The sequence below is a fragment of the Amblyraja radiata genome, chromosome 1, assembly GCF_010909765.2.
Source record: "Amblyraja radiata isolate CabotCenter1 chromosome 1, sAmbRad1.1.pri, whole genome shotgun sequence".
Classification (NCBI taxonomy): domain Eukaryota; kingdom Metazoa; phylum Chordata; class Chondrichthyes; order Rajiformes; family Rajidae; genus Amblyraja; species Amblyraja radiata.
Window position 1 is genome coordinate 91,251,646 of NC_045956.1, and position 15,865 is coordinate 91,267,510.

At 43.3% G+C, this 15,865-nt stretch overlaps 1 protein-coding gene across 2 annotated transcripts in view; it reads left to right on the forward strand.

Annotated features, from left to right (window-relative positions):
* Positions 1–15,865, forward strand: part of stim2 (stromal interaction molecule 2) — a 151,565-nt gene that overhangs the window by 91,545 nt on the left and 44,155 nt on the right. For both annotated transcript variants that reach the window (XM_033026653.1, XM_033026659.1), the window contains exon 4: positions 3,662–3,776. In XM_033026653.1, the coding sequence (XP_032882544.1) occupies positions 3,662–3,776 (115 nt within the window). The remainder of the gene's footprint in view (positions 1–3,661; positions 3,777–15,865) is intronic.

Genomic DNA, 15,865 nt, shown 5'->3' on the forward strand with positions numbered 1-15,865 from the left:
GTCGTAGGTGCAGGTGTAGTGGGGTCGCCATGTAGTTATGGGTAGTCGAGGTAGTCGTAGGTAGTTTTAGTCAATTGCCTTTGCTGACCGGTTATTTTCATTGGCTCATTGGGGGAAAAAATTGTAAGCACGAGTTTTCAGAACCAAGGAGAACCGACCTGTAATGTTAAATGTCCGCCGAACTTCACAGATGTGTATCTCTGGCTTATTAAAAGTTGTCCGGCTTCTGAAAAGTGGCTCCACTCCTTCTCTCCCCCCTTCCCCCTCCCCTTCTCCCCCCCTTCTCTCCCCCCTCTCCCCCTTTTCTCCCCCCTCCTACCCCCATTCCCACCCCTCCTCCCGCCCTTCTTCCCCCTTCTCTCCCCTTCTCTCCCCCTCTTCTCCCCTCCCTCCCCCCTTCTTCCCCCTTCTCCCCTCCCCCCTTCCCCCTCTTTCCCTGGCCCCTGCCTTTGCGATGTGTTTGCGTGCGTGTGTGTGCTCCACTCTGTCATTCGCTGTTCCAGTTCCCGGTTTTTCAGGCGAGTGCCGCGAACCTGACAGTCGCCGGCAGTCGGCTGAAAAATCGCCTAAGTGGGACAGGCCCTTAAGAATAGGATGATAGAGGATATGAATGTGTGGCTGAGGATGTGGTGGAGGGGACAGGGATTCAGATTTCTGGATCATTGGGATCTCTTCTGGGGCAGGGGTGACCTGTATAAAAGGGACGAGTTGCACCTAAACTGGAGGGGGACCAACATCATAGCGGGCAGGTTTGCTAATGCTACACGGGATGGTTTGAACTAGATTTGCAGGGGGGTGGGATCTCGTGCAGGACAGAGGCACGTGAGAGGCCAGAAATTAGTATGGAGGATGGTGTGGGAAAGGTTAGTGGACAGAATAGGCAGGTGAAAGGTGGAGAGCGAGGAAGGCGGGTTGGTTTAAACTGCACATATTTTAATGCACGGAGCCTGACAGGTAAGGCAGATGGGCTTAGGGCATGGATAGGTACGAGCGACTGGGACGTTGTAGCCATGACTGAAACCTGGTTAAGGGAGGGGCAGGACTGGCAGCTCAATGTTCCGGGGTACAGGAGCTTCACGAGAGACAGGGGTGAGGGAAAAAGAGGAGGGGGGGTTGCATTGTTGGTTCAGGAGGATGTCACGGCAGTGATCAGAGGTGACATTACGGACGGTTCGTCTAGTGAGGCTATATGGGTGGTGCTGAGGATCAAGAAAGGGATGATCACCCTGTGGGGGTACAGACTACAGACCCCCGAATAGTCAACGGGAATTAGAAGAACAAATTATTTAACCTGCAGACAGCTGCAGGTCCAATAAGGTTGTGGTAGTAGGGGATTTTAACTTTCCCAATATTGACTGGGAAAATCATAGTGTGAAGGGTTTAAATGGGATGCAATTCCTCAAAGGTGTTCAGGAGAGTTTTTTTAAGCAGTGTGTGGAGGCCCCCACGTGTGAGAGGGCAATGCTGGATCTAGTATTGGGAAATTGGGAAGGGCAAGTTAATGAAGTGTTTGTGGCGGAGCCTTTTGGGACCAGTGACCACAGTTTGATTAGGTTTACGATGGTTAAGGGTAGGGTCGGAGAGGGTCCATGTGTTAAAATTCTCAACTGGGATAAAGCCAATTTTGAGGGTGTGAGAGAAGGTCTCGCTCAAGTTGACTGGAGCAGGTTATATGATGGGAAAGGAACATCAGCCAAGTGGGATGTTTTTTAAAAGTTTGCTGACAAAAGCTCAGTATATGTAGGTCCCCGTTAGAGTGAAGGGCAAAGCAGGCCAATGTAAGGAAGCTTAGCTGACGAGGGAAATTGGGCGTTAGTCAAAAACAAGAAGGATGCATGGGACAGGTATCGGCAGCTGGGATCAAGTGCATCCCTTGAGGAGTTTTGGGAACTAAGGAGTAAACTGAAAAAGAAGATTAGAAGGGTGAAAAGGGGCCAGGAGATAGCTCTGGTGGGTATTGACAATCCCAAAAGATTTTATAAATACATAAGGGGGGAAAGGGTAACTAGAGAGAGAGTGAGACCTCTCAGGAATCAAAGTGGTCACCTTTGTGTCGAGCCACAGGAGATGGGCAAGGTCCTCAATGAGTATTTCTCGTCTGTATTTACCGAGGAGAAAGACAGTAGGATGGAGGAACTTGGGGCAGTCTATGGAAGTGTCTTGAGAGCAGTCAGTGTTGCCGTCAAAGAAGTACTGAAGATACTATCGTGTATGAAGGTAGACAAATCCCCAGGGCCTGATCAGATATATCTGAGGACATTGCTGGAAACTAGGAATTGCGGGAGCCCTGGTTGAAATTTACGAGTCGTCCTTAAATACAGGAGAGGTGCCGAAAGACTGGAGGGTGGCAAATGTTGTGCCTCTTTTCAAGAAGGGCTGCAGGGAAACTGCTGGGAACTTTTGGCCGGAGAGCTTAACATCTGTAGTTAGAAAGTTACTAGAGAATATTCTGAGGGATAGGTTATACAGGCATTTGGATGGTCAGGGCTGATTAGGGATAGTCAGCATGGTTTTGTACGTGGGAGGTCGTGTCTCACAAATCTGATTGATATTTTTGAAAACGCGTCCAAAAAGGTTGATGAAGGCAGAGCTGTAGATGTTGTGGACATGGACTTCTGTAAGGCATTCGACAAGGTTCCGCATGGCAGGCTGCTCTGGAAGGTTAGATCGCATGGGATCCAAGGAGAGGTAGCTGAATGGATAGCAAATTGGCTCCATGGAGGGAAGCAGACGGTGTTGGTAGAAGGTTGCTTCTCAGACGGGAGGCCTGTGACTCGTGGTGTGCCTCAGGGTTCGGTGCGGGGCCCATTACTGTTAGTCATCTACATCAATGATGTGCAAGATTAGCAAGTTTGCTGATGATACAAAAGTGAGTGGTTTTGCAGATAGTGAAGATGGTTATGAAAGATTGCAGCAGGATCTAGCTTGATTGGCCAGATGGGCTGAGGATTGGTTGATGGAATTTAATACAGAGAAGTGTGAGGTGTTATATTTTGGGACATCGGTCAAGGGCAGGACCTACACAGTAAATGGTAGGCCTCTGGGGAGTGTTGTGGAGCAGAGGGCTCTTCCCATTCCCATATCGGGCCTCCTCCATTGCCAGAGCTGGGGGAACAGCACCTCACATTCCATTTGAGTAGCTTACAGCCCAACGGTATAAACATTGAATTCTCCAATTTTAGGTAGCCACAGAACCCCCCTCCCCCACCCCCTTCTTTCTCCACAACCTTCCTCTTCTTTCCCTTCCCCCTCCACTGGGCCCCACCTAGACTCACACCTATTGCCTCTCACCTATATTTCTGAAGAATGGTCCCGACATGAAACTTTGCACAAACAAGTAATTTCATTGCACCCTGGCGTATAGGACAATAAACTAAACTGATCTGAGTAAGATTTTTTAAACAAATGGTTTTATTTACACAGCATTGGTAGAGAACTATTGTACATTTTCTTTACTTTAATTATCTTTAATATCTTTAATATCTTTAAACCAATCATTGCCCTCCCTCTATTTAATCATTAATCCTTGTCCATGACTTGGTGTTTAAGTACAAAACTTTACCTGAGCTTTAACAAGTAAAGTGTCCAAAATGATGTATTACATTGTGGCCCCACATTATCTGCTCTAAAGATTCACTTTGTTCGTTTTATTTTCCTGCAGTTCATTAAAGAAGATATGAAGGACAAAGATCCGACCAGTAAAGGCAATACATTCCACAAGGAAGACAAACACATCACTGTGAGAGATCTGTGGAGCCACTGGAAAAGCTCACAAGGTGGGAACTTTAGTGGCTAAAGGAGAGCAACTCTTACGAGTCCTCTGTTAAGTTTATCGTCGAAAGAGTCGTAGGCAGCACAGCAAACAATCTACACAAAGTGATAAAGTGACCTGGATTCAGTACCCAAGTGCACTGAGAATACAGTTATGCCCATAGGAAAGTTTAATAGGTTCATGGATAGGAATTGTTAATACGTCATCTTTTTGATGCTAACGCCTAAAAATGTGTCTTGCTAAGGACAACATCAAAATCAAATCAAAATCAAGTGGAGCTTTCTCTATGCCAGCTTAAGGGCCACCAGTACCAGCCTCGTCTGCTCCACTGTAAGTGCTTTGAGCATTTATTAAACTATCTGTGATGCAGCCTCTCTATTAGATGCCGTCTGATCCTGTGGCTGAGGCTACCTAAGCAACTTGATGGTGGGTTTTAAACAGAGAGGTAAAAATGACATTCCATCTCCTCCTCCATCTGAGTTCTCCGACCACTATGACTGTCCTCCTGATTAAATTTTATCTTTATGGCTCGTTGTTGACTTCCCCTAGCTTACAATCATCTATTCTCAATTTTCCGTTCCTCATCCCCTTTGATCTCTTGTTTTCACACCTTACCCTTGCATATCTCTGTGTCCCCCTCTCCCCTGACTCTCAGTCTGAAGAAGGGTCTCGACCCAAAACGTCATCCATTCCTTCTATCCAGAGTCACTGCCTGTCCCGCTGAGTTACTCCAGCATTTTGTGTCCTGCTTCGGTTTTCAACTAAATATGGTTAAGACTGAGAATTGTCATCCTCTCTTTTGATTACTGAATGAAAGTGAGGGGTTATAATGGTAGCAGCGTTTCAAGCCGTCCACGTTAGGACCATTCACCAGTACAATTGATCTTTGTTTGGATGCGCACAGTAGCTCTTGTCAGCTATCTATATTAAAGGGTTTTGAGTTTCACACTGACTGCAAAAGAACTCTTGCCAGAATATCTAAAGACAAAAACATTTTATAATGAAAGCTTTGTGCAACAAATTTAGGACGGTTCCTTTCTACATTGACCTAATTTCTGCAAATTTAAAACAAATGCCACAATGTTCTGAAGACACCTTTCAAAATACGAATAAACCAATATATTTAGAACGGCAAATACTTTGGCATGGCACTCAGAACTTTTTCCCAGGATGGAAATACCAAATTCTAGCAGTGAGAGGGGCAAGGTTTAAAGGAGATGTTGGGGGGGGGGGGGCAAGCTTTTTTACACAGAGGGTGGCGAGTGCTTGGAATGCGTTGCCTGGGGTGGTGGTGCAGCTAGATGCGATAGTGGCATTTAAGAGACTTTGGATAGGCTCGTAGATATGCAGGGAATGGAGGGATAGACATGATGTGCAAGCAGATAAGGGTTGGTTTGACATCATGTTTGGCACAGACATTGTGGGCTGAAGGGCCTGTAGCTGTGCTGTACTGTTTCTGTGTTTTATGATGACTTCCTTTTGTGTTGAAATGTCAATGCACTCTAAAGAATGTGCTAGAATGGTGTTAATGTCATGGAACAACGACTTTGTCATTCACAACTCACCACATCAAAATTAATCAAACTCAAACAAGGCTTGAAAAGGTGCCATCCAGCACTCCTCTCGCAAGACTAGGCTAAGGAGTCAGTTGAAAAGGTTCAGAGAAAGTCAAGCCAAGTCGAGTTTATTGTCATATGCACAAGAACTGTGATGTACAGGTGCAATGAAAATCTTGCTTGCAGCAGCATCGTGGGCACATAAACTCATACAACACTCAAAAACAGAAATCATACACAAATTATCCAAGACAGCAAGTAAAACCATTGTGCAAAAAAGCAAGATATCAGTTTTATTTTTAGATTTAGTTTTAGGGATACAGTGTGGAAACAGGCCCTTAGACCCACCGCGTCCATGCAGACCACCGATCGCCTGTACACTAGTTCTATCTTACACACTATGGACAATTTACAGAAGCCAATTAAGTTCATAAGTAATAGGAGCAGAATTAGGCCATTCGGCCCATCAAGTCTACCCCGCCATTCAACCATGGCTGTGCTATCTCTCCCTCCAAACACCATTCTCCTGCCTTCTCCCCATAACCTCTCACACCCGTACTAATCAAGAATCTATCTATGCCTTAAAAATATCCACTGACTTGGCCTCCACAGCCTTCTGCAGTAAATAATTCCACAGATTCATCGCCCTCTGACAAGATATTCCTCCTCATCTCCTTCCTAAAAGAACATCCTTTAATTCTGAGGCTATGACCTCTAGTCCTAGACTTTCCTAAACTAGTGGAAACATCCTCTCCACATCCACTCTATCCAAGCCTTTAATTATTCTGTACGTTTCAATGAGGTCCCCTTCAGTCTTCTAAACTCCAGCGAGTACAGGCCCAGTGCCGTCAAATGCTCATCATATGTTAACCTACTCCTGGGATCATTCTTGTAAACCTCCTCTGGACTCCCCAGAGCCAGCACATTCTTCCTCAGATATTGTGCCCAAAATTGCTCACAATATTCCAAATGCGGCCTGACCAGTGCCTTATAGGGCCTCAGCATATAATTCCTGTTTTTGTATACCAGCCCTCTCAAAATAAATGCGAGATTTTGCTTTTGTTTCCTTTACTATGGGATACATATACATTTACATATTTAAATTTCGACAGTCACATCAAATCAGTAACAAAATCGGCCTACTATCACCTCAAAAACATAGCAAGATTAAGAGGACTCATGTCAGCTCAAGACTTAGAAAAACTTGTACATGCCTTTATTAATAGTAGGCTAGATTATTGTAACGGTCTCCTTGCAGGTCTTCCAAAAAAAACTGTCAGGCAGCTACAGCTTGTTCAGAACGCTGTTGCTAGAGTTCTAACAAAGACCAAAAAATTTGAGCATATTACACCAATTCTTAAATCCTTACATTGGCTCCCTGTATGTCAGAGAATTGATTTTAAAATCCTGCTGCTCACCTATAAATCACTACATGGTTTAGGGCCAAAGTATATCACTGACATGCTTCCACTATATAAGCCTCTAAGATCTTCTGAAACCAATCTGCTAGTGATTCCCAGAGTAAATACAAAACATGGGAAAGCAGGATTTAGTTACTATGCAACAAATAGCTGGAATAAACTTCCTGAAGATTTAAGACTTGCCTCAACTTTGACCACTTTTAAAACAAGACTGAAAACTTTTATGTTTACTTTAGCTTTCAGCTAAATCTTAACTACATTGCACTTTTAACTTTTGTACTTTTTATAATGCATGTTTAATTTTGCTTTTCTTTTCTTTTAGTTCTTCTATTTTATTTCATTTTATTATTTCATTTATTGTATGACATGTTTTTATGTGAAGCACTTTGAGTCTGCCTCGTGTATGAAATGTGCTATATAAATAAAGTTGCCTTGCCTTGCCTTGCCTACTACCGATTCGACTTGCAGGTTACCTTTTTTGGGAATCCTGCACCAGCATTCCCAAGTTTCGTTGCACCTCCGATTTCTGGATTCTATTCCCATTTAGAAAATAATCTACCCCTTCATTCCTGCTACCAAAATCCACACTTTGCTACACTATATTCCATCTGGCACTTCTCTTCCAACCTATCCAAGTCCTTCTGCAGAGTCCCTGCTTTCTCTATACTACCTGCCCCTCCACCTATTTTCGTATAATCCGCAAACTTGGCCGCATAGCCTTCAATCCCCTCGTCTAAATCATTAATATACAATGTGAAGAGCAGCGGCCCCAGCACTGAGCCCTGCGGTACTCCGCTAGTCACTGGCAGCCAACCTAAACAAGCTCCCTTTATTGCCACTCCTTGCCTTCTGCCATCCAGCCAACCTGCTATCCATGCTAGTATTTGCCCTTTGGTACCATGGGCTTTCATCTTCCTTTGCAGCCTCCGATGTGTCACCTTATCAAAGGTGCCTTAACCAACCTTATCAATCAATGAACTTATAAACCTGCACATCTTTGGAATGTAGGAGGAAACTGGAGCACCCGGGGAAAACCCACGCGGTCACAGGGAGAACATACAAACTCCATGCAGACAGCACCCCTAGTCAGGATCGACCCCGGGTCTCTGGCTTTGTAAGGCAACTCAACTGCCGCGCCACCGTGCTACCCTCCTTTAATGTAAAAGCATAATTAATAAACAAATCCATGTTTGTGCAAGAGGTAGTTGTTAGTGTTCCATTGCTGAGGTAGGATTAGAGTTGTGCAGAACGGTTAAAATTGATATTTTAATATCGCCCAATATTAGACAAAGGCCAATATTGATGGGATGGGAAGTTCTTGGATAGACTTGCATTGTGTTAGTTCATCTCAGCTGGTGTGGCTGTGCAAATGTATATACTAGTTTGACCCTGTCTTTTTTATTCACTCCCGGTCCAGTCACCCACCCCCATAGACAGCTGAGCATGTATAAACAATCAAGGCAAGATTGGGTTTGATCGATCAGAACCCCCCTCACAAGAGTGAAATGACCTGCTGTTACTGTCTGGATCCCCTCAGGAGGAGAAGGACATGAGGTGGCCCTTCCCCCTGAAACCTTACCCCATAGTCAGCATGAATCAGCATATTTAGCAGTGGAATGAGGAAGCAATTGCAGGGAACTGCTCCGATTCAGATCCGATCACAGCAGCACTGACTGTTTGTTTTGGAGGGAAAATAATGATATTTGAAGTTATGCAGTAAATATGGATGTGGATCATATGCAGACAGGTGAAATTAGCTTAGCTTGGCATCATCTGCGGCACAGACATTGTGGGCTGCGGGATCTGTTCCTGTGCTGTACTGTTCTAGGCTCTATAATTCTTGATCTTTTGTTACTAACCATGAAATGCATCAATTCTGTGCCTGCTGGTGGTTAAATGCGGAATCCATAGCTCTGATGGTGCAGTTACGTTTGCACAAGTGGTCTGAGGGGTAATATTGGCCAATATCAGTAGCAGTAAATGGGCTGATAGTGAATTGGCAAAACTGTAGTATTATTTCCATTAAAGTCAGCAAGTGATAAACATGCTCCAATCTTTTCATTATCTTTGGAAATTTAGGAATTGACTAGAGAGTACATGCTACGATGGAAGTCAGTGACTGAAGTTATGTGTACCTCGTGCTAGTTGTGCAAAACTGAACGATTTTCCGCATCAGATATAAATAAAGAAATATTCAGTGTGTTTGTACATTCTTGCTTCTGCCCGACAGCTACCACAGAAATGGAATGGATCAATTTTGCTGTTGAAAAATTGAAAATATTTGCATTTGGCATTGGGTAGCAGTCAGCTGATCCTTTTATCCCAGTAATTACATGTCTGCTGTACATCTGAACAATTTGAGTGAGCTGCATAGCTTGACACTAGAGTTGTGTAATACCCTTAGTCATTGAGAGGGGGAAGTGTCAAAACAGCACACCAGGTCTGTGAAACTTAACCCACTTAGGGGCTGTTTGAGTCTGAAAAGGGTTCCGATCCGAAACGTTGCCTATTCCATTTCCCCAGAGATGCTGCCTCACCCGTTCAGTTACTCCAGTTTTTGTGTCTATCTTCAGCATCAACAGTCCTTTCTTACACTAGGGGTAGTTTATGTTAGAAAACGTACAAGAAAAGTAAGAATATAAACGTATGCTCAGCTCTTCAGATGTTCTTGCTGTTCTTGTAGGGCTGTTGCCAGGCGTCTAGAAAACAGTTCACTGCTTCTTCAGAAAATGGAGGAGTGGTAAACCATACGACCCTCTGAGCCTACTTGCCATTAAAATGAATGGCATCATCAGGTGCCTATGGGAGTGGGAGGGTGGCTGATGGATCGTTCTGTGTGTGCAGATGGAGGGCTTTCATTCAAATACATGGGAGCCGTTGTAGGAGTGGGGAGAATAAAAGCATATATGTGCTGTATCACAAGACTTAGGTTTGTGGAGAATGGGATTACAGTATAAACGAAATCAGAAACAAACCTGCTTTCTCCACGAACCTGCATGTGTCCATTTGTCAACTTTCTCTCTTAACCTCCAGCGCCTGAAAGAGGTGACCCAAAGATTGTTGTTGACTGTAAAGGGGCTGATGCACATCAGGAACAGGGTAAAATCCTTGATATAAATTGGAAGTCTGACTAAGTGTGTGGCAGAGTAGCCCTATGGTAGTGCTCTACAGCACCAGCAAACAAATTTATCCTGAACTTTGGTGCTGTCTGTGCGGAGTTTACATGGTTTTCCTATGACTGTGAGTTTCCCCCAGAATGCTCTGGTTTTCTCTTGTACCCCAACGAGGCCGTGGTTGGTAGATTAATTGGCCTTCATAAAGTACAGAGGTAGGACAACCAGGATGCTGCTCACGAGAGAGAACAGCTTACAGGGAGGTTAGTGGGGGAATGGGACAGATAGGATTTCTTTCAGAAATGCCATAGACATGAAGGGCTGAATTTTTTTCGTCTAAGTTGCAAGGACAAGGAAAAATATGAAATATAAATATGTTCCTATATACTTGGTGTAATCTGCCTCAACTTGAACTTTCATGTCTATCACCTCAAGCTATTGATATTTCTTAAACATGACTAAACCCTGCTTCTTGGAAGAGGATTTTGTCAATATTATTGTCAGTAATCTGTCCAGCAGTTGCACTTCATAGAGATCATGACTTGGGTCAGTCATATTAACTGAGCTTTGTAAACAGTGTGAACGTCGCAGTAAGCATTTCACTTCGGCTTTCATGTGTCTAGTGAGTAAAGTTATAAGTTTGGTACTTCACTCTTTACATGGGATAATTTGATGAACTATCTTTCTTCATATAACCCACTCACTATAAAGCTCTGGTTAAACATGTGTTACCCTTTGAGTTAAAATTCCCTTGTACTCTGATCACATGGAGCTTAGATCAGAATGTTATTCTAATTTTAATGTAAAATGTGCAAGTTTATGACGATTAATTGGCCTTAATTGTCAACTATTCCCCTCATGATTTTATACACCTCTATAAGATAAGCCTTCTGCGCTTTAAGGAATAAAGTCCATGCCTGCCCAACCTCTCCCTATAGCTCAGGCCTCGAGTCCTGCCAACATCCTTGTAAATCTTCTCTACCATCTTTCCGACTTAATGACATTCTTCCTATAGCAAAGTGACCAAAACTGAATACAATTCTCCAAATGTGGCCTCACCAATGTCTTGTACAACTGCAACATAACATTCCAACTTCTATACTCAATATCCTGACTGATGAAGGTCAATGTACCAAAAGCTCTTTTGACCACTCTACTTGTGACACCACTTTCAGTGAACAATGTACCTATACCCCTGGATCCCTCTACTCTACAGCACTCCACAAGGCCCCACCGTTCACTGTGAAGACCCTGAGCTGGTTTGACTTACCAAAATGTAACACCTAGCACTTATCTGCATTAAACGCCATTAATCATTCATCAGGCCACTTGCCCAGCTGATCACGAGCCTGCGGTAATTGTCGATCATCATCTTCACTATCTACGATACGACACACTTTTCTAAACTTACTAAGCATGCTTTCAGTCAAGTTGTTAATATAAACCACAAACAGAAACAGGGTCAGCACTGATCCCTGAGGTACACCACTCGTCACAGTCCTCCAGTTTGAAAAACACCCTTCCAATCATCATCCCACTCTGCTTTCTTCCCTGAAACCAATTCTGTATCCAGTTGGCTAGCTCTTCCTGGATCCCATGCGATCTAACCTTCCAGAGCAGCTTACCATGCAGAACCTTATCAAAGTCCTTGCTGGCCCACATAGACAATGTCTACAGCCCTGCCCTCGTCAACCTGTTTAGTTACCTCTTCAAAAGAACTCAATGAAATTCGTAATATACAATTTCCAACGTACAAAACCATGCTGACTATTCGTAATCAGCCTCTGTCCATCCAAATGTTTATATTTCTTATCGCTAAGAATACTATCCAGTAACTTTCCTATGACAGATATTAGGCTCACTGGAGTATAGTTGCAAGATTTTTCTTAGTCTCCTTCTTAAAAAGAGCTACAACATTACTCACTCTACAGACATCCAGCACCTCACCCGTGTGTATCGATGATTCATATATCTCAGCCAAGGCCCATGTAATTCCTTCTCCAGCCTCCCACATATGTCTAGGACCTCCTCGACCATAGTATGGATTGTCCATTGAACATCTCCATTAACTGTCCCGTTCCCGAGCCTCCATGTTTTTCTCCATGGTAGAAACAGAGGAGATACACTCACCTTGTCCACCTCCACACATAGATGACCACTTTAGTTTCTGACAGGGCCTTTTCTTTCTTTAGTTATCCTCTTTCTCGTCTTCTACATAAAATCTCTTTGGATTCTCCTTGATATTATTTGCCAGAGTTACCTTCTGAAGTATGCTCTTCTGTCCCCTATACACCTTGAGGGATAGATACATCATATCCCAGCTGCCTACACCTGGCCTATTCATCCTCATTTTCCCTCACCCGACCCTCAATTTCTCGTCATCAAGGGATCTTTACTATCAGCCGCCTTGCCCTTTACTCTAACAAGGACATGCTTGCTTTTTATCATCACTCTTTTAAAAGCAACCCAGTTTCCAGATGTCTCTTTGCCCGCAAACATTCCACTCAAATCAACTTTAGCAAGTTCATGTTTAATACTATCAAATTTGGCCTTGTCCCGATTCAGAACTTTAACTTGTCGGCCCAAACTGTCCATAAATATTTTAAAGCTAATGAAACTATGGCCGCTGGTCCCAAAAAGCTTCCCCCCAACGCTTCAGTTACTTGCCCCTCTCAATGTCCCAAGAGATCAAGCTTTGTCTTCCCAACTTATAGGGCACTCTATATATGGGCAAATTGTGTAGGAAGGAACCGCAGGTGTTGGTTTAAACCGAAGATCGACACAAAATGCTGGAGTAACTCAGCGGGACAGGCAGCATCTCTGGAGAGAAGGAATGGGTGACATTTTGGGTCGAGAACCTTCAGATTGATGGACGTTTTGGGTCAAGACCCTTCTTCAGACTGATCAGTTTTAAAATGAAGACTTTGAAGAATCCAGCTCACTGATTTTGAACTTGTTTATTAATAATAAGGAGGTGGGGTGGTGGGGGAGTTGTCCATTGTTCACTACTGGCATAATAATGAGTTGAAAAAGGGGCCTGATTGTGCAAGGAGGTTAGTAATTTTTCCACCACTTCAGTTGAATGGGCTGATGCAGATTATACGGTCCTTTAGGAGACATTTGCATTTAGTCTCATTAAGGCAGCTACTTTTTTTTAATTAATTGCTTCAGTTAATAGATCTTAGAACAGTACAGCACATAAACAAGCCCTTTGGCCCACAATGTCCATGTCCAACGTGAGGCCAAGTTAAACTAATCTCCTTTGCCTTCACGTAATCCATATCGCCATTTCCAAGGGCCTATCAAAAAGCCTCATTTTGATCTCTGGTATTGCTGCCATTGTTTAAAAACTTTTCTCTGAAGACAGAAACAACAGATTATTTCATTTTGCCATTTCCTTAATCCTCATAAATTCAGCTGTCTTTGCATGGGATCCATATTTCTCCTCATTGGTCCTTTTATTTTTAGATTGCCGTAGAAGCTGTTAGAATCCATTAATTATGCTTCTTGCCCATTTACTCCCATCTTGTTCATCCTTGTCAAATTTGCTTAATTCTAAAATTAATTCCAATCTAGAGCTCTGATGCTAGTTCTGCCAGCTTTATAGCCCTCTTCCTTGGTTTTAATACTACCTTAAATTCCTCTGGTCGACCATGGATGAACCACTTTTCCTGTTGAGGTGTTTGTGCCTTAAAAGGATATATCTTTTTTTCTGCAGAGTTTGCATGATTTTCAGAAGGGTGACTGTGATCACATACATTTTGTGAGAAGGAAGCTGATGTGGCAGAAAGGTTGATGGCATAGTTGCAAAAAGTCATGCACTTCTCAGAAGATCTTTGCCAAGGCACTGCTTGGAAGATTCGTTACAGGAGCTTAGCGGTTTCAGAAATAGGGAAGGGACAGCAAACTGACTAAAAATATATATAAGGGACAAAGGAAAGAGGCCTGGGGCTGAGAGTAGCTTTGCAAGATTTGACCTGGTTTGGGCTATGCAGTTGCGTCCAGTTCAAGGGCTCTTTCCACTCGGTGAATGTACCCTGTTTTGGAGAGAGTGGTGTCAAAATTGCAGAAGAAACCAAAATAGAAGAGAGATGAAATTCTTTGGAAGCCAAGAGGAATTTGCAAGTGATATTGATAAGATAGAGAACGGCCTTAAAGTAGCAGTTGAAATTCAATGTCAATAAGTTGGTTTAAAAAAAACTGGAGTAATTATATCTGGAAGTTGGCTTGATGCTGAAGGCAAGCAATGGGTGGTCAGAGAACTGCTGCATAGGAGTTTAAATATAGATTCTCTAATGGGGATGGCCATAAAAATGCAGTGGAATTCTTGTTTATCACAAAAAAAAATGAATGGGGAACTAGAATTTAAGATAACATAAAATATAATCTCAGTGTGTGCTGTATTGGTCTTTACAGATCTTAAGACTTGAGAGAGATTGCAACATGTTCACTGGGAAGCTGTCTGGTCTGAGGAAATTGAAATAATGGAGATATTGGTAACTTATGAATAATAAGATTCTGGAGTGATAAATATTGATGTTTTAGTATTGTGGAAGAGTGCTTCAGAGCAGTTGCAAATAGATTCTTCAGATGAGGCAACAAAAAATGTTTCCTGAATAAATATTTAAGTAGAAGAGATTTAGAATTGAGAGTGTTGGTAATTGATATATTTGGAGAGTACTAAAGTGGTAGAATCCCCTTCCATGGCTCTCAGTTGGGGCAGGAATGTTAGTCGCTTTTAAACTCCTATGCCCAAGGAACTCAAAAATTAGATATCTCATCTTCCAGCCAACTGGGACATAGTGTTTTTTTTATCCTTAGAGTTCAGAAACCACACGAGTGTCTCATTGCAGACATGCAGGGCCTTGTAGATATCATGTTCAGCCCAAATTCACGAATTGGCACCTGCCTCGATTATAAGGTGGCTCAATGGTGCTTTATTTGACATATGCAACTGCATAGTGAAATTCCTTTTGCATATATTACACATGCTGTCACCGCCATTTTTGGCGCCACTATTCAAATTGTAAAGTCCGGTCGGCCCGCGCGTTCGATGTACTGGACCAGTTCCCGTGAACTGACATCACTCTCCTCTTTCCGCCATCTTTGTGTCCCGGGGGCGCCTCCTCTGGCCTACCTTGAAAGTGCTGGAGGCATTACCCCGGTTCAACCTCCTACCGGCCCAACACCTAGCTCCCGATATCTCCAGCTCCCTTCCAGTCCCGCTGACCGATAAACCTTTGGGCGGGTTTCTGGTCCCGTTGACCGACAAGCCTCCCAGGTGGGCACTGCGGCCGTTGGGGGAAGCCTTGCGCCATCTGGCAGCAGACTTAGGAGAGCGTTGAAAAGTACATTACTTCGAATATGTCATATTTCCTTGTAGATGGGGAGGGAAAACAGGGCTTGGCCAAGCAGTTAAATGTTATCACTGAGTAAAACCTGTTTTACAGCAAATAACCAGGAATGCATCATTTTATTCACACAGCTTTGGAAAAATTATTTTTCAATTTCAAAGACTTTTTATTCAACTGATTGAAAGATACAGCATGGAAACAGACCCTATGGCCCAACGAGTCCATGTAGATCATCATTCACCCATTCACACTATGGAGACACAAGCAACTGCAGTTGCTGGATTACAATGAAAACTCAAAGTACTGGAGAAACTAAAGCAGAAATGTAACTTGAGAGGATGGTTACGGGCCAAATGTGGGCAGGTGGGACTAGTGTAGATGAGGCATGTTGGTCGGCATGGACAAGTTGGGAAGAAGGGTCTGTTTCCACGCTTGATGACAGAGAGGTATGCCATACAATACAATACAAATTTATTGTCATTTGAGCCCCAGTGAGACTCAAACGAAATTTTGTTTCCACAGCCATACAAACAAAAACAATGTCCTACAGACATACACACAATTAAGTTCACACAAACATCCATCACAGTGAACCCACTGTGATGGAAGGCAAAGTCTTTTCTCTCCCCTGCTCTCAATCTCTCTCCCG